General features: G+C 30.4%; 1 protein-coding gene across 1 annotated transcript; it reads right to left on the bottom strand.

The window, feature by feature from the left end:
- Nucleotides 1-4,872: 4,872 nt before the first annotated feature.
- Nucleotides 4,873-10,280, bottom strand: LOC105359398 (uncharacterized). The gene is made up of 4 exons (XM_011496005.1): nt 10,198-10,280; nt 7,777-8,054; nt 6,615-6,839; nt 4,873-5,200 (listed from the first exon to the last, which is right to left on the bottom strand). Exons 2-4 carry the CDS (start codon nt 8,035-8,037, stop codon nt 5,153-5,155), a joined length of 534 nt encoding a protein of 177 aa, XP_011494307.1. The 5' UTR covers nt 8,038-8,054; nt 10,198-10,280; the 3' UTR covers nt 4,873-5,152.
- Between the last annotated feature and the right edge of the window lie 10,289 nt (nt 10,281-20,569).

The following is a 20,569-nucleotide window of genomic DNA, read 5'->3' on the forward strand; positions in this document are numbered from 1 at the left end:
TAAAAAAAAAAAAAAAAAAAAAAACAAAAAAATATATATAGATATATAAAAATAGATATATAGATATGTGTCTGTACGTATGTATGGGGGTGTCGGATTGGGGGCGCGAATGAGCCAGAGTGGAAGGAAGAGAGCTAGAGAGGGAAGGAGCGGCAAAGAGGACAAGAAAACTCGTCACGGATTCAGAGGATAGCGGTGGTTGAACACCACTGGTCGCACCTGAATAAATACATTGTGCCGGTGCATTCTATTGACGTCCGATTGTTCCCCTAACAATAACAACAATATCTGAATAGTCGCGCACATCTCACACTTACGACTATCTTTCGTATTTTGCGAACCCGTGTGCAACTCTCCCTCCGCCCTTCGGCCATTTTTAACTGTAGCGGATGAGTAATGCGAGGACGTTTATAGCACTTCGGAGAAACTGTTTATCTTATAGTTAATGATTTTCTCATCGAGTTAGGAAAGTCACGAGTGACATTTTAAATTAAACGGCTGCAATTGCTCAAATCACTTTAAGGGAAATATTCTCAAGGATGTTGAACTATTTGCTCTTTCCTCATTGTTTCAATTACATAAATAATGGTAAAAATTTTATTAACTATTGTAAGTATAATAAAGTTTTCCAATTATTAAATAAAAATCCATATGAATTAATAATGGCTATTGAAATGAAGTACTCTTGTTTTTAGAAGTAATATATTTGAAAAACTATTCAATATTAAAGAAGGTTTTTTTTGTTTTCTTCATTCACACTAATACTTATAAACTACAGGTGTATTTCAATTCATTTGATATATAAGAAATGATGATAAATAAGAAAAAACTCTCGGTAAATGACATTACGGGGCTGGTAACGTTTTAAATCCATAATAATCTGATATATATATATATATATATATATGTGTGTGTGTGTGTGCGTGTGTGTGTGTGTGTGTGCGTGTGTGTGTGTGTGTGCGTGTGTGTGTGTGCGCGCGCGCGCGTGTGTATATATCAAAAGTGTTATATTTTAACGAAAGGACGAAAAATATATCAAATTATGTATGAAAATTTTTCATTCCTGTCTTAATCAAAGTAGCTAAAATAGTGTATAGTAAGAAAAGCACAAACGAACCCCTCAGCTCTTTCCTATCCAACTTTCACCTGGTAGTACCGTATTTATAAGAATTTTTAAATAAATGTTTATACATTTTTTAATTAAAAAATCTTGTATGTGAAAGTATTTGTATTTGATTTGAAATAACTATTAATCTGATATTATTACGTATAAGTCGATTTGAAAAATTAATAGTTATGTAATGGTGAATAGAAAAGTGTTGTTACAGATAATATGCTAATTTTCTTTAAATAATAAATTTTTGTCAATAAGTAAAAATATTTTTTACAGTAGAATTAATGGTGCGGTAAATTAATTCTCATAAGAAAAATTCATATTATTTTAAAAACCTTATATAACAACAATCGTAATTTCTCCATCTTATTTTTTGGTATTGGGGCATATAAAATACATTATTGTTCTAATTTTATCTATAATTTAATTAAAATTAATAATATTATGAGGACTAAAAATATTATAACAATAAGAATATTAATATTAACGTTATATTACCATCCATGTACCTAAACTTTTAAAAATTCAGTCATCTTCATACTTTTACTATTTAATACTTAACATACTTTAACATTACATTATATGTATCCTATGGCTCTCCGGTCTACAAAAATTTCATCTAATATTTATTATTTTACTTTTATGAAATGAAAATTAAAGAAAATACAAGATCAGAGTTTTTGCTGGATACCATATGTATTTTCGATATAGTTTTCCTTTACCAATACCTTCCATATTGATATGTAATATTAAAATACAAAGGAGATACATATAAATTGTGTTTCTTAAAGATTGTGAAATATTTTTTAGTTTAATTTTTATTTTATATATATATATATATATTTTTTTTTTAAAGTAGGACAATTAATACAAACAAGAATATGTAACCAAATTCTTTCATAAAAAATAAACTTTAATGATTATATGATTATTTCACGTAAATAGAGCGTTGATAAAAATTTTAAATTGATATGCATTTTCTTTTCTTTTAAAGAATAAAAGCGTAAAAATATGTTTTAAAAATATAATTATGTCGTTACAATAGTTATAATTTATTTAGCGTTTACGTTATCGCCATTTTTTCCCATAGAGCTAAATAGAAGTTAATTTAATTTAAATTAACATGAAGTAACGATAAAGGTAGTATTCGTACATTTTCATATAATTGCAACAATCTTATGAATTTATAAATAAATAAATGTAAATATGAAAAGAGAACTGCTAGAGTTTATTAAACTTCAAATTTTTGAATGGATCCACCCTATATATATATATATATATATATATACATATAATATTTATTATTCATAATTTGTATGGAGAGATATCATGTTTGAGGGAGATTTCAATGCTTAACTATTTAAGTAAAGAATAAGAAAATCAAAATATTTAGTAATATGGGAAAATGGTGGGACATATCTATTTATATACAATAATATTTCTATATATACCTTAGCTAAGAATTATCAAATTCGTTTTGAGATAAAAATAATGATAAAAATACTTCGGTAATTCGTGTCTAAAGATAAGCGAGTAGCGCAAATATTTCATTATAAGCTGCTCACATATTATAGAAAAATATTGCACATTTAAAAATAATTATTTTATAAAAATTGCTCCCTAATTAAATATCGATGCTGTAAAATATAGAGAATAAGGTAGAAGTTTAAATTTTTATTGTATATCATTTGTTTTAAAGAAAAATATATTAAAAAAACGTGCAATCGTTGAAAAATCAACCTGAATTGTTTTTTTTCTTCTATTTTAGAAGTGAAGTGAAAGTGAAATTAAAAATTAGTACCATTTGTAATGACAGTAAGACAAAAATATTGAAAACCATTACTTTGTTGAAAAAACTTAAAAATTTCATAGAAAAAAAAACATTAGAACAATAGTTACTTGTTAGAGGCAAATAACATTGAAAATACGTGAAATTTTACAAAAATTTAGTAAAACTAATCTTATTCGATTTGAAATATATATATATATATATATATATATATATATATATATATAGATATATCAATGCTTGCTAAATATCCTTTTAAATAAATATTGAATTTGATTTAAAAATTAAAATATTTCTTTTAATTTTCAAATCTAATAATAATCAATCAAGTATTATTCAATGCTTCAGAAGACCTTAATAATCAATTATTAAGTATTAATTGATAATTGACAGAGAATTTATATAATTGCAAATTTATAAATTTATTTATTTACTCATATCAGTCTTATTTATATTAACATAATAAAAATAATTACATACATATTTTACTTATAATTTAAAAAATTATGTGCAATAGACGATTTTGCAGTGTCGGACACCTATAGAAAAAATTTTAATACCAAAATAGGGTAAATTATATTTTGTTACAAAAGTTTAAATATGATGCATTTTTATTAATGCATTAGTCTTGATGTTTGTACATACTTTTTACAACATTAGAGCTAAGTTAGATTAATTATAATGTAGAGAAGTGGATATGTTACAATTAAACTCGATATGCTACTCGATTTACCCTATAAAGTTTTTCTCTTTACGTATAAAATAAATTATGATAACGATTTATGATGAAATTTATTGAATAAATTACAAGAATTTTCTAATGAATTAGATGCACAGTATATTCGTTGTGCTTAAGCCAAACGTGAACAGAAATTATAATAATTATGGGAAAAAAAATGTAAAGAAAATGTGATTTGTGATTTTTAAACTTTCTCTCTCTTTCTCTCTCTCTCTCTCTCTCTCTCACACACACTTTCATTTGTTTTTGTTTTTTGTTGTATATATATATATAATTAGTTTGAATAATCAATTTTGGCTTTAAGCATAAGATAGTTATAATTCGTAAACCAATAACAGATCATTTAATACAAATAACAAAGCATCAAAATCTTTTCTTCCTAGGCTAGAATATGTAGTATCTTTTACTATTCTTATAAATCAAAAATAATTTGAAATATCTTCTTTCATCGTCTAAATAATGTATAAACATGCAATTATGTCAATATCGTATTGACACACACACACACATATATATATACGCGTTTCCATCTACTTTTCGTATAACTAAATCATCGTATAACTAAATACACGTAATCAAAAATATGAAGTAAAGTCTACTTAGAATGAAGTAATTTATATTACAATTTAAGTGGACTTTACCTCGCATGTTTGATCGTTCGGGTATGAAAATAAATTAAATATACGCGTATAAATATTTATCAAAATTAGTTGTACAATGATTTCGCTTAGAACGCGTATCAATAAATTCGAGAAATACATTCTCGATCTAATATTTTTCTAATATTTCCTACATAAACGTTCTCTCTCCTTCATTATTTTATACGCTTCAAAATTTTTGAAGCGAATACTCATTAAGATTTCATAATCAAAGTAAAAAATAGCTTTTACATTGACGTATGATGATTCGAAAATCAAAAAAATAATTTTCGAACTCTCGAAAATAACATTGTAAATTTTAGTAATGAAATTTTACTTTAAAATAAACGGATATTATTGACAACCCCCGATAAAATAATAAAATAAGAACAAATCAATATTTGTTATTTGTGAAATAATTATTTAATCTTTATAATCTAGAAAATGATTGTTAATTTGAACTAAAATTTCATAAAAGCGTTAGAGCATCATGTTTTTCAATTTGTTTAGTATAAAATCTCAATCTCAATTAACTTAGAATGTATATTCACTTATCTGAAGCGAAAGCTTCACTCAAAAGTAAAAATTCTCATAAACGTTTTCGCTTAAAAATATAGGGGTCAAGGATATTGACAATATCCAATAAATAACAGATGCAGCCCATTACCGATTTGAGAGATAATCAGTCAGTGAAACTATACAGCGCGAGACCTGAAAGTAAATAACACTTTCGTGTGACGCATTGTTTTCGCTTTCTTGTCTGTGTACACAATAAATTATTCTCTCGATCAACCGGCTGCCGCTTTTGGTCTAACTATCACAGATAGTCGAACGTACAACGTTGCGATACTTGACATAGTATATCTTGTTTTTCACGTGAATGATGAAGGTTGACTGAAACCGCACTTGAGACACGTCTCCTAAAAATTAAACATCCAGGTTTTAATGCTTTATTAATGGATGCGATGCATTACGATTATATGCTTGTCTATTCGTAATGGGCTTTACGAACATTGACAATAAAAGCACGGATTTATCGATTTGCTGAATTTATTTATTAATATTTACAATAGCTTATTACATTTTTTCAATCTATTTTTTCCACATATAATTGGATACGCGTAATCAATTTTTTAGATTATCAAGCCCTCCTTATCAACTTTATTATTCCAATCGAATAACAAAACTGTACGGTGAATTTTCGAGGTTAGAGAATATTATGTATAATAATAATAACAACAACAACAACAACAACAACGACGACGACGACGACGACGACGACAATAATATCTACAATTTTTAATTTACAACAGTTTTATTTGGATGAACATTAGTGGTAAGAGAATGGCATTTATTAAAAGTAAAATCTTATTGGATCATTGAATGGTGAAATTACTCATTAGCGCGACTCAACGGAATATCATTGCATATTATCGTATTTAAGTAGTATTTAAGGCATTGTTTATCTCTTACTCTTTTAACTTTTTCGTTTAACGTAAGAGATTGTCACACGACTATTGAGTATTAAAAAAAATTCTTCCCAATTAATGTGTGCTAGTACTATAGTAAGTATAATAACGACGACGACGACGACGACGACGACGACGACGACGACGACGACGACGACGACGACGACGACGACGACGACGACGACGACGACGACGACGACGACGACGACGACGACGACGACGACGACGACGACGACGACGACGACGACGACGACGACGACGACGACGACGACGACGACGACGACGACGACGACGACGACGACGACGACGACGACGACGACGACGACGACGACGACGACAATAATATCTACAATTTTTAATTTACAACAGTTTTATTTGGATGAACATTAGTGGTAAGAGAATGGCATTTATTAAAAGTAAAATCTTATTGGATCATTGAATGGTGAAATTACTCATTAGCGCGACTCAACGGAATATCATTGCATATTATCGTATTTAAGTAGTATTTAAGGCATTGTTTATCTCTTACTCTTTTAACTTTTTCGTTTAACGTAAGAGATTGTCACACGACTATTGAGTATTAAAAAAAATTCTTCCCAATTAATGTGTGCTAGTACTATAGTAAGTATAATAACGACGACGACGACGACGACGACGACGACGACGACAACAGCACCAACAACAAATAACGATAACAAAACCATAAAAAAAAAAACAAAAACAAAAAAAACAAAAACAAAAAAAAAAAAAACAACAGCAGCAACAACAACAACAACAGCAGCAGCAGCAGCAGCAGCAGCAACAACAATAACAATTTTTTTAAACGTTAAACATCGGCATTCGTCGAATGTTCATATTGTCTTACCATTGGATAGTCCTCACGTAGAAAGTCACCATTAAATCGTAAATAAGATCTGTATTTTGTAGGTACGCGAGGATTTAAAAAGCAAAATAGAGGCGACGTCAGTTGCCATTTGTACGGTTGCGTGTTTCTTTCGAGGTTTAATATATCACGACCGCAATAGAGTATTCGATCATTGCTTCTGCTTTTGTCGTAATGGAACTGCTTTCTAATATCCACTTGCGGTATCTGAAATAGGAAAATATCAATAAATAAATTAATTCGATGCGCATGTAGATGTGTGAGGTCTTAAGCGAATGAGGCCACTTATAATTATGCTCTTATGCGTTTGACTAAAAGCGCCTAAAGCACGCGCTGGTAACAATAAAATCAACTTTACAACGAAGGCTCGAGCCACTGAAATCCGATGCTAGACGCCACGTGATTAAAACAACAACAACAACAACAACAACAACAACAACAACAACAAAACAATAAAAAAACAATAGAAGAAGAAAAACAATAGAGAAAAAAAAACAATAAAAAACAACAACAACAACATCAACAACAACGAACAAAAACGCACGATCAATATGTGTGTGTGTGAAGGGCCAACTTAAATAAATACTAAAACTCGTCTCTATTCGCGAACCTAAACACGAAGCTAATAATTGCGTTGCGGGCGGGGCGAAACCTTGTATTAACACACCACGGCAATGGATTTGCAGTACAGTCACGGACATTCCGTCGGCGCATTTCTTAACAGAAAAATGTCACGGCAGTTCGTAAAGACACAGTCCGCCAAATTATCTCGGAAGCTCGAGTCCTTAACGAGTCTCGCTCTGGTCTATCGATCGCGCGGTGCAACATCAGAAGCGCTGGACCAATAAAGTGACATCCTCTTTGCGAGCAAAGACACTTGGGCATCGCGTCTTAGAGATCAGTGCCGGGTGTGCAGTAGTAGGAAGGAGAGTGGGAGGGGCCTAAGCCTTGAGAGCCGACGGGTTCATCCGCCGATAAAAGCGCCGAGATAGAGAAACAGAGAGATAGTTAAACTAAATAGATAGATAGTTAGAGATTGATAGGTAAAGAGAGAGAGAGAGAGAGAGAGAGAGAGAGAGAGAGTAAGAGTATGGCGCCCGCGGGGCCCCATCGGCCGGTGTTTAGAGGGATGAAATGTTAGTACCGTCTTGATGGTCTCGCGGGAGCAGTCGACCCTCGGGCCTATGCCGGGTTTGGCCGTCGCCGTCTGCGTCTCGTCCTCGCCGGTCGAGGAGGACGTGAGGCTGCTTATGCCACTAGACTCGCTGTTGGTCGGCGACGGTGGCCGGGCCCTCCTTAGCACCTGTCGGAAGTCCTTGCCGCCGCAGTAGTAGGCCCGCACGTTGAAGAACTCGTCGGGGTCGAGGTCCGGGAGCTCTTTCATCACCAGGGTCAGGGCGGTCATGGCTCTCGTCTCGGCTGCTGTTTGAAAGATAACGTCCGGCCTCGTTAGCTTACAGACTGAACTGGTGGCTGGACACGCTCTATAACGATGGATTTTACGGGGCGGGGCGGGGCGGGAGGAGGAGGGGGTGGGGTCGTGCGTACGTGCGTGCGTGCGTGCGTGTGTGAGACGAGCGCTATCGCCGAATCGTCCTTTCTCGGCGGAGCGATCGACCTCGCGAATTGTTATTCAAAGGGAAATTTAGGCGAGCGGCCAGGGACGAGCGCTCGAGTACGCCGCGATGTTGATAAAACCATCCTCTTTAGCTCGAGCGCATGTGTAGTAGTGTTGATTAAACGATGAATACTTTGTCAATTGTAATTATAATATCGGAGACATAAATGTGGAAGAGGAGTGCAATGATAAAGAGGATGGACATTGAAGGAAAAAGATGATTGAAACGACATCGCACGCACATGATATTTTGGATAATGAAATGAGATGCTGCAATTAACGTCTTTAATGCAGATATTTAAAGTAATAAAAATTAACGTAAAATTGAAGGAAGAGGTGATTTATAATGATACGGTTAATTTCATTATCGTTCCTTTCAATCGATCATCAAATCGATTTTATTTAATATTTATAACGAAGGCACTGAACGTAATATTAAAGTCTTATGATACGTAACATTTTCATTTCCTATACATCCACCGCTCTATTTTTCCTTTTTTTTTTTTGTTATTTTCATATTTTAATGATTTATTTCATAATGTACTTAATTTGAATATCAATGGTATTGCGTATTGCAATTTTATTGATATATTATATGTATTAAATTTATTTACTCCCTTATTATCTTTTCATTTTCATTATGTATCATAATTCATCGAATGAGAAACTATTTTTGTTTTCAAATCATTTTCAATAATTTATATTACAATTATTTTCTATGGAGATTGTTGTATGAGTAAGTGAAGAAAAAACAAAAAAAAAAAAAACAAACAAAAACAAAAAAAATAACCCTACAATTATAAGTAAAATGAAGCATATTTTATTTAAATAGCCGTAGAAAAGAAAAAAGTTTAAACAATTAAAAACTAGAAAATTTTCTTAACAGTACATTGCAAATTATGCGAATAATTGTTATAATAATATTTTTAATAATCCGCTCGTCACGACAATCATTTTTTCGTATATGGATAAGCGCAATTGCTTATTGTTATTGTGTTTTCAACGACGATAACCGGCCCTGAAAAATAATTATTTAAGCTTTTATGTCCTTTGGCGTCTAGAAAATTACGATTCAATTAATTATTTAATATTCCCATTACTTGCTCTACTCTTGCCATTATTAATTGTTTCAACATACTAGTAGTTGAAAGCACGAATTAAACGAAATTAGTTTATTTAACGAATAAGTTTACAGTTTATTACTTAATGATTTTCATCATTAATTGTATTACAAACGTATGTGTGTGTCCGTGCGTGATTATACATATGTATTTGTAGTAGGTACGTAAGATTTACTCGAGAGTCCGGTTGAACTCCGGTTTAATTATTAACAGTTAGAAAAATTATACGTTATATAATATTATATTATCAAATTTTCATACAACTGTAATATTATTAATAATAATGTACATTGGTATTACGATACCTTGATAATTATTTTCATTTAAATTCATTATTAACTGTAATGTCAGAATGTATACATTTTCATTTTAAATTAATGTTGTAATTCTTTTGTAGCGCTGATAGATGTATAGAATAGTCTGATGGTGAGTTTTGTTGACATGAGTATTGTGTATGAAAGTTCCAAAGGATCTTTTTGACTGGGAAAAATTTTTCTCAATGCAATTATATATCGAGCCGAGTGTCGAAGGAAGTCACGAAATCGTTATTTTTAAAATAAACAAACATTTAGGAAGATCGCTCGGTTCGGGCATGATTGCTCTGGCAGTATTTATTATACATGTTAGATCAATTGAATATTCGCGATTAATACATTGAAAGGAAGCCGCGTGCCAATACACGTAATAGTCCTATTTACATTTATTCACCGATTATAATCCCATTTAATACTCGACTCACCTCACTACTCACAATTTTTATTCTCCTATAATTATTCATAGATCATTCCTACTCTCAGTTAATAAAGCAAATATTGTGAGCAAATACCTGTGATTCTCGGACTTGTGTTTGTGTAAAGGACACCGGAACGTTGCTCCGTGTCCTCGGTCTTGCACGCAACGCGACTGGACGTCGACTGTTTAACGCAGGTACACGCCAAGCTTTTCAAACACGAACATACGGTCAATCAACAGTGCTGCTAATCGTAAAATCGCAATAAATTCTTTTAATTATGATGGTCATAATGCTTCAGCATTAATGGTGGATAAGTTGTTGTTGTGTTAAAGTTGGAGATACTGTAAATTTTGGTAAGATTCTTAAGTAAAGACCGTTCTATTTAACTAGAGATTTTCATATTTTGTTATTCATCGACATGACAAAATTTTTCATCCTTCTACCAAATGACTGCGACAATTAATGCAAACACAATAATAAATAAATAAATAAATAAATAAATGTATAAACAAATAATAATAAACGATGAAGATAAAAAGGGAGAGAAACACGCCCGTAAATGTTATTTCCATAATTATCTCATCGTCAATTTGACAACAATCGTAATATGACATTTTTTCCGCAATAAGAGAATCAGATTTTTAAAACGGCTGTTAAGAAATTTTGAAAATGATCATCCGTAAGCGACGTTATATATGGTTATTTGTTCACGCATGCTTGGCTTAAAATAATCCAGCTCACGTGTTTCGTCATCAATTATACAATTTGATTTTAAGATTTTGTGTTGTAAATGAATTTCACTCATAATGTCATAAAATAATTTATATTATTAAAATAAAAAATTAAAATAAAATTAAGAAAAGAGAAAAACAAACAAACAAACAAACAAACAAACAAACAAACAAACAAACAAACAAACAAACAAACAACAAGGAAATATTAGAAATTCAAAGCCAAGCGTAGATTTTGAGAGAGACGAGTTGTTTGATTTTCACTTCAATCTTATTAATATTATGTAATATTAAATTACATAAGGCTTGTGACTTTATCCTAAAGATCATAAATTAAATATTTTGCTATTATAAATTTTATTTTCAAAGTATTGAAGAAAATTCTTAGTGCGTGTATGCATTCCATTAGCACATTGTTTCTTTCTTCCATTAAAGTGTAAAGAAGTCGATTCAATCAAAACAAATGTTTTCATTATGTTGATTATCAACGTTTTATACTAATTGATAATAATACTAATCAACAAATATCGCATAATTATTTCATATTTATATAAAACTGTACGAGTTGAATTTCCATTCATTTGAGAATTTGAGAACCAACTTCCTTATCCTATTTCAAGCGGCAGATTTCCCATTATCGACCCTCAGTTTTCCTTTCCAATATCTGTAATTTCACCATCAACTGGTAAAAATTATTTCCCATTTCTAACATCAGATAATAAATGAATTTTCGTTCCAACAATTAGGCATAAACGCATGATTCTTTACCCTTAATATTTACTTTCAATTTTTTCAAAAAAATTTCAATTTCACATTGGAATAAATATAAATTACAAAATAAGACTAGGAGTAATTTATATAAAATTAATAACACTTATCATCATTATCGAGTCTTTATGCGAATATTCTTTCAAAATATATATATTTAAAATATATATTTATTCATTACTTTACTGAAGATTTCTACTGAAGACAACAAGTTCTTTATCATAATTTACTTAATACTGTTAAGATATTCATATATATATATATATATATATATATATATATATTTACTTAATGACATATATTTCAAATTAATAAAATACAATTGTCTTCAAATTCATATAATCTTAAGTCGATTGCCTAAATTTTTGCAAATAAATAAATACAATGTGCGGGGCGGGGGTTGGGGTGGGGGGGGGGATAAAAACATACTTCTGAAACTTGAATTTTAATGAAATTCAAACTTGCTGTAACGTTTTTATCCATATATTTTTATATATTCTTTGAATTATTTTTTTAAATGCATTATATTTTAGAGTATAAATAAATAGTGAATTTTCTAATACTAACGATAAATGTAAGGTAAAAAAGCTGATAATACTTTCCTTCAAATACGATTAAATACATGTAAATTTAAATTTAACGATAACTTTAATACTCCAACTTATAATTATATCTTAATTCTGAATGACAAAAAAAAAAAAAGAAAAAGAAAATTGAACTATTGAGTAAACCATATTTTCTGAATTAAGTTGTAAAATGTGGTAAAATATGTAAATGTTCATCTAAGTGTATAATATTTAAGCTATTACCTATCTTTACTATCACATTATTGGAAATTTACTCTTCAAATATATTCGCATTATCAATGTTTATTACTTAATAATATTATCAGTGAATAAGTAATTAATAGTCCCATGAACGATATCCTTCGAACGTAATTATGCATTTACATTGATGGACAAAGGATAGGAGAAGTGAGAAATAAATTTTCATCCCATTTTAAATATTCATTTCTGCAATTCAAATATTAATACTGCGCTTTTATTTACAATAATTATTACATTTTTTCATTCTGCTATCATTTCGTTATAATATATTTCAACATAATATATCATAAACCTTATTTATAAAAAGTAACGTTAACAAGTTTATATAAGAAAAATTCTATAGTTTTTATAATACTTTCAAACACCATTAATTTTGAGTTTTTAAATTATTCGAAGCTAAATTATAAAGTTAATATGTCGTTAAAATAACGAATAGAAAACCGAGTTATTTGCGTAAGCGAAATTCATTGTGCAAAAAAATTATAGAATATCAAGTGTTGAAATGTACGACGGATGAATATTTACTCAACGGTAGATAATTGTAGATATCTACCTCGACTGTTGGTATTACAGATTACTTCACTACCTATGATCTAATACTGGGAGAGTCAATAAGAGTATATTTAATTATATGTGAGCCATAAAAGCTAATGATTTAGTAACATTATTTATTAATTTTATTTTTATAGTTCGTTAATAATTCCCCTATAATAATTCAGAGCTTACTCGTAGATAACTGCAATGGTCAAATTAACCGTCGGTAAGTTACCGACCGTCCTCTTCATATTATCCTCAGTTAGTGTAGACTTAAATGTTTTCTCGAAAATTACCGACAGGATTTTAAAGGTGGCATGATGGTAAGATAAATGCAAAATCTGTTAAATAATTAAATTAATTTGTTTTCACATTATCGACTTTCATTAAAGTTTATTTATTTATTTTCAACAAGTTTATGCAATATTCAATGTTTGAAAATCTCAACTTCGTTGCGAATAATTAAATGAACAAGTATAACGTTGAATATTCTTACATAAATAAACTTAATTTACTTTGTATCTGTATATGGATTTATTTACTTTTTTGCAAGCTCGATATATTGCATTGTATTCATCTTTGGACCACCATATATTAACAGTTACAATTGCAAAATTCTCACCATTTAATAGTATGTTTATCACTTTTCTTGTATTATGAATGCCTAGGAAAGTACAAACTACTTTTATTCGTCTATTAGGTTCTTAATACACTTGCCATTAGTTATGCATTGTTTATGACAATTTATATGGATTCTGATATATCATTCCATGCAAAATTTCCCTTTTTAAATCTATTATTATAGACGAAATAGCAAAAGTAATCATATTTATATTAAAAAATTATTTTATTGTTATACATACTAATAATGGTTATATAAAAAATAAAACATTAGCCAAATTTTATTAGCGACCTTATTTTAATTATAATTGCACAAATTGATTTATAATATACTTATCATTATGAATGTATTTACTCGTTATTTCCTAATAAAGGATTCTACAAACTTTCTCGTTTATTTGTTTGTTTATAATTTTTCTACTAGTCAGTAAACTTATAACCTAACGCACACATGCGCTCTACCGTACCACACACACACACACACACGCGCGCGCGCGCAAATCCATACGTACAAGCATGCATACGCCGACATAAGCAAATAAACACATGCCAATTCACACACGACTCTCGCGCGCGCATATGATAACACACATATACATCATGAAACACAGAAGTACTCATGAACTCATATTGTTTAGTAATTTTTAAACAGCTAATGAGCAAATAATTGTGATTATAATATTAACAATATAACACTTAATGTATATTTTGTTCAACAATTATTGTATATTTGAATATAAAATAAAATTTAATTAGCCCATAATTATTATAATAAATACAATTAAAACCTAATCCGCATTATTTCTTGTTATTTATGAACAATTATAAATGTTTAAGAACTTATATTTTCAGATATTAGTAAACAATGGCTAATGTTTGCAATTCAAAGGGAGTTGCATCTAATCTATAGGCATACAATTGGATCTCTTTTGTAATTAAAGTTAACGAAATATTTTTTTATAATATGAACTAAATATTGCATGATTTTAATCAGACTTAAACAGTTTATGGTAAATGAGAATTAAGTTTCAAAAAAATTTTAAAGTTCAATTCAATTTATGGTACATATTATTATCGTAATCGCAATTAGTTGTAAACGCTCTTTTGATTTCTCATAAGCATAATGAGATTTTCTCCCAATAAATAAATACTCGTAGAATGTCTATTGTCCTTAGAAATCCTTCTATTTTTGTCAATGCCGATGAACTGTGACTATTTATCTTGAAATCTATTTGCATTTCATTACGAGCATTAATATATATATATATATATATATATATATATATATATATATATAGGGGTGTGTGTGTGTGTGTGTATATTATAGGTTTGAGGCGATAAAGTTATTTCGTCCCAAGTTAATCGCCAACTTAACGGTTTTGGCGTGACAAGTGCTGCTAATAGTTGTGAGTCGGAGAGTTTTGTAAGTCCCAGTCGATATTCGCTTTAATGGTGATCTAGGAGGAAGAGAAATTTAATTTCGTATTGGCGAGACTTTTATGAGAACGTATCCTTTAGTCGAGAGAACCAATTTGTTAGTAATACTATTAATCATTGGTTTTTTGACATTTCATGTAGAAAATTAATGAATAATAATGGTTTTATATTAAAGTAAGGCTGAGTCAAAAAAAAAAAAATAAATAAATAAATAAATAAATAAATATATAAATAAATGTAATAATCAACTATACTTGCAAAATTTTCAATACTTTTGTGTTTTTTTTCCTTTTAAAGTAAGTATTTTTTTTACTTTTTTTTTATTATTTTTTTTAATACATTTATCATGATGCTGTTATTATGTGAGTAATTTGCAATTTAGACGTTGAATTCGAATGAAAAATTAAGTCTACGTTAATGTTCGATTTCATTAAAAAAATAATACCGAAGCATCATAATTTGTTTATAAAGATAAGGTCAAATATATTTCTGAAGATTTGCAAATATGTGATAATGTTTAAATTTTTATATGATAAAATCTTTTCGAAAGGGCTTGATTTTATATTTCCAATATTATAAAAGCTTCATTAATTAACAAACTTGATATATATGTATATATATGGATCTGGTAGGTTAATCAATAAATAAAATATTATCGTAAATAAAATGAAAATATATAAAATTAATAAGAATTGTAACTGAACGCAAATAACACGGTTTATAATATTATATATAGAGATGAGTAAGAATCATTTAATTGTAATTTCTAAATTTCATTGTTCTAGCATATTATAATGGAATGGAAATTTTTTGGTTGCGAGGACTCGACAGAATTAACTTGTTTAAACGAAACGAAAAAAAAAGTCAATACTATATTTTTATATAATAAAGATATGTTAATTTCAAACTTTAAAAATGACCAAAATTTCAGTCATAACGAAACTTTGAAAGAGCGCAGTTTTTCACTTATTGATAATAAAGTAACACTTGATCCAGCTCAATCGTAGAGACCATTTTAAATAATAAACCCTTAAAAAATAATATTGAAAAATTATTCTACTCTCTCTCTCTCTCTCTCTCTCTCTCTCTCTCTCACTGTATTGTGTGTTCGTGTGCGGGGGTGTGCGTTTTACCTCTGAAAATGCATATACGTGGCTTGCAAAGTTTGATGAACCGAGGCAACCGCGTAAGACGTAGTTGTAGCCCGTATAGACATAGCACAGGGGCCAAACAATAGTTTCGTGTGCCTCGGGCGCCTCTGCAATCTGATTACGTAGTTCAATAGTTCAAGAAAGCATTTTTCTTCGCTCGAAACGAACTAGTCTTCGGGCAGGTGAGAATTGGGCAACCCACACTTTTTCAACTCGGGATTATTAATATGTAAATGCAAGCAGACAATAATTGAATGTTGTTGGCTCTCGCACTGCTCATAATTACGAAATTTCGATACATTCGAGCGCGCCTTTAGAAATAACACGAACGCGTGGGCCTTGCTTGGAGATATTGCGAAAGGTCGGTGCTTTTATGGTAAAGCTCTTCTGTCAGGATTAAAAGTGCTCGTCTACTTTCAATTTACCGCTGTGCGCATCGTTGGTGCGCTAACAAATTGCAAATGCGATGTGCTGCGGCGATATATGATTCATTCAATACAATTCATCATGTGATTGGGACATGAGGCGCGGGCACGAGGATTGTGTCGATGTGTTGCCCGGATAACTACTAGGATATAAGCGTTCGATTGGAATTACCGCCGATGCAAATATGGTTAGAGCTATAAAATGAAAAGTCGTTATTCTCCAATTGCTGAGACGAAGATGCCATATCGATACCCTGGCACTTCTTTGAAATTAATAATTGTCCGTTCGAAAGTATTAACATAATCGTGTGTGCGAATCAATCAATATTTGTTTAAGTTGCAGCTAAGTAGAAGATTTTATTTTCCTCTAATGCTTTGCACACACACACAAACACACACACACACACAAACACACACACACACACAAACACACACACACACACAAACACACACACACACACAAACACACACACACACACAAACACACACACACACACAAACACACACACACACACACACACACAAACAAACAAACACACACAAACACACACAAAAACACAAACACACAAACACAGACACACAAACACAAACACGCACGCGCATATATATACAATTTACAAATTCTATCGATGATCAAATTATATAATTATACATTTTTCACAATGTTTCTTTCTAACATTGCGACATATTCGAGAAAAGAGGATAAAGTAATTATTAAATTTTAAACTATCATTTAATCTTTATGTTAAAAGGTTGTAGTATTTAATTTAGAAATTAATAAAAAATGTATCAAAAAACGGAATAAAAAAAATAAATAAATAAAAAAACAAATAAATTATCGATTAACTTTATCAAAAAACATCATTAAAAAGCGATCTTTTTTCTAATATCTGTTTATTATTTAAAGGTAATCATATATTAAAAAAAAAAAAAAAAAAACGAAACACAATATAATTTATAATATATATTTAAAATTACATTTTTATTAGGCATATAGATAATAGATATCGCAATGTTTATCGCACTGATGTTGCTTTCAGACAAATTCCAGAATGACATTATTGAGATTGTAGATAGAATGTTGAAAATAGAGTTTAACATAAGATTATAAGCATCATATGATAATTCATAAAGAATTTTAAATAATGCAATCGTGCAACATAATCAAAATCTATTACACGTGATGTAGAATAATGCGTGGAACAATTTAACTTATCTGTCAGTTATCATTGCTATTCATAAAAATCAAACATAATAGAACTAAAATATATAGGGGTCAAATGCAACTTTAATTTCAGGTGTACAGAGTACGCAGGCAACCAAGAAAAATAAATTGATGTATACGCGTACTTGTATGTATATAAGCAATCATCATTCTAAGTTTTTACGAGAATACATCATCCGTTGGCACTCATCATTATCAGCTTTTCAAAATCCATCCTACGCCCTTTTTCCTCCCTCCCTCCCTCTATCTCTCTCTCTCTCTCTCTCTCTCTCTATCCATATTTCTATCTCGTAAAAATAGAGAGTGTAGGAGAGAGAGAGAGAGAGAGAGAGAGAGAGAGGGAGAGAGAGAGGTGAGCTAGTTGCACTATATATACAAAAACTCGGGTCTTTCCTCGGAATCCCAGCTGTTTCAGCGAAAGCCCTAGCAACGCACATGCGCCCTTCTACCATTACTTTCCATCTTGCTCGCACGCGGACGCTCACGGGGATTGGCCCGGAGTAACACCCCCTCATAATGGGTTCACCCGTCCGCGAGAGAGTGAGTGAGAGGAAGAGACAGAGAGAGAGTGAGTGAGCGCGAGAGAGTGAGAGAGAGCGGGAGGGAGAAGGAGGAAGAGAGAGCGAGAACGAGAGAGAGAGAGAGAGAGAGAATTTAACCAGCCCTGACGCGGTTGCTGGAGAGACTCGGGGGCTGTCGGTGTGGGCGAGAGTCGCAGCTACAGTGTAGATCAGAGTGACAAAGACGGAGAATAAGAGTAAGAGCGAGAGGCCAACGGAAGCCATATTGATTTCCCTATGTTTCCCCGTGTTGTTACTATAGCGCCCGACAAAGTCGCTTGCGCGAGAGTGAGAGGGACGAGGAAAGCGCATCTTACCCTCTTGCTTCCTCTCGTTCTTCTTCCATTCTTCTTACCAAATTCTCACGAAGGAAATTTCCATTATCCAGACTACTGTGTTTCAATGTATCGAGACAACATTGAACGATATATTTTCATATTGTTACTATTATCGTTTACATAACGCAATTTTGGTATAATCGTATTATGCACACATTACAAGTGGTTTGCATTGTGTGTTGACAATTACTACATTCGTGTTTAGAAGATCACGACTGATCACTATTGCAAATTATTATGTCGTTTATAACAAGCATATTCATATTTGCTTATTCGAATGTATTTTCAAATTTATTATTTATACGAATTATTCGAGCAATCGATTTAGTCTGCGATCAATACTTTTAAACCAAAATTGAAACATTTTTAATGATATATAATGTATATATTATATGCTAATGGCATTGATTGTTTAAAAATTAAATCAGCAGGGATATTATGTTTAATAAAGAGATTAAAAGGCAAACTATGTGTAATAATTACGTTGATGGAAACGAAAATGGTACACGTAAGAAATATATTGAAATTTAAAGAAATAATTGTTACATTCGTTTTCCACATTAATTTCTTTATAATCATTTGATTATTGTAGAATTTGGAAATTATATATTTCACCTTAAGTATAATTTCTTCTTTATGATTTGCACTTTAATTTTATATTTGTTAAATTATTGATAAATATACATTTCGTAGATGTATAAAAGATTATAAATATTAATTGTCCAGTCAAACATGATAAATTAAAAATAAATTTTAAAGCCTATAAAATCAATGCTAACTGACGAACGTTAAAAGTATTGGAAACAAAAGAGTAATGATCAATCACTTTAATTTACAACACTATATCACGAACACGCACGCACGCACGCACGCACGCACGCACGCACGCACGCACGTACACGCAGACGCGCACACACAGGCACACAGACACATAATATATAAAACTATAATTATACTATATTAGTATCATTATAGATAAGATCATATAGATAATAATTAATACATGAAATGTATTAATAATATTATAGAAACATCCAGTTATTGTTAATAAAAAAACATATTTTTATTAAAGTTGCTTAGCATAAGTAATAATGATTACAATATACTCTCATAAATTAAATTTACCAAATAGGTTATTATTAGCACTGTTCTTCTCTTACATTGGACATTATTAATGTAAGGAAATATTTTGTCAGATTTGTTTGTACAAGATTCTTTTATAAAACTTATGAATTCTTACAAAGCTCCGAATAATCAGTATATTGCTTTATAATTATTATCGGTGTAATTGCTTTAAGTATTTTTAATGGCAAATAGAGACAATAAGAAAGTTATGCGATTAACCATAAAAATGACAATAAATGCAATAGAGAGAGAGAGAGAGAGAGAGAGAGAGAGAGAGAGAAAGTATTAATGCTTATTATCTAACTTTTAAATCAACTTCGGTATGATGCAACTGCAAATAAAAAATTCAATAAATATTTTAAGTGTAGTTTTTCATAAATGTGTATCGTTTGATATAACAAGAGTAGATTTTGTTAAATTGCATAAATCTCTATAACTTTAGTAAAGCCGTTAAAGAATAAAATTTTGTCGAAATATATAAAATAGCCAGTTTGATTATTTTTATTCAAAAGTATTAAATGAGAAACTTTGGATACATGTACAATAGCTCATTATGAATAATAAATAAAAATAACGAAGGATTAAAAAAAATGTTTTATAGAAAAATATAGCTTAGAGACGTTGATTATATTTTAATATTGAAAAATGCCTTTGAGGTTATTTATCATTAACCATTAATCATTAACATCAGCACTAATGTAATTTGTATCTCCATGTATTTTG

The sequence above is a fragment of the Ceratosolen solmsi genome, unplaced genomic scaffold (genome assembly GCF_000503995.2).
Source record: "Ceratosolen solmsi marchali unplaced genomic scaffold, CerSol_1.0 scaffold10, whole genome shotgun sequence".
NCBI lineage: Eukaryota > Metazoa > Arthropoda > Insecta > Hymenoptera > Agaonidae > Ceratosolen > Ceratosolen solmsi.

Coding starts and splice junctions, on each gene's coding strand:
- LOC105359398 (XM_011496005.1), bottom strand. CDS start 8,037: ATGACCGCCCTGACCCTGGTGATGAAAGAGCTCCCGGACCTCGACCCC. Junction 6,840..7,776: donor CCCGCGAGACCATCAAGACG/GTACTAACATTT, acceptor TTCCTATTTCAG/ATACCGCAAGTGGATATTAG. Junction 5,201..6,614: donor TACGTGAGGACTATCCAATG/GTAAGACAATAT, acceptor TTTAATTTTTAG/GAGACGTGTCTCAAGTGCGG.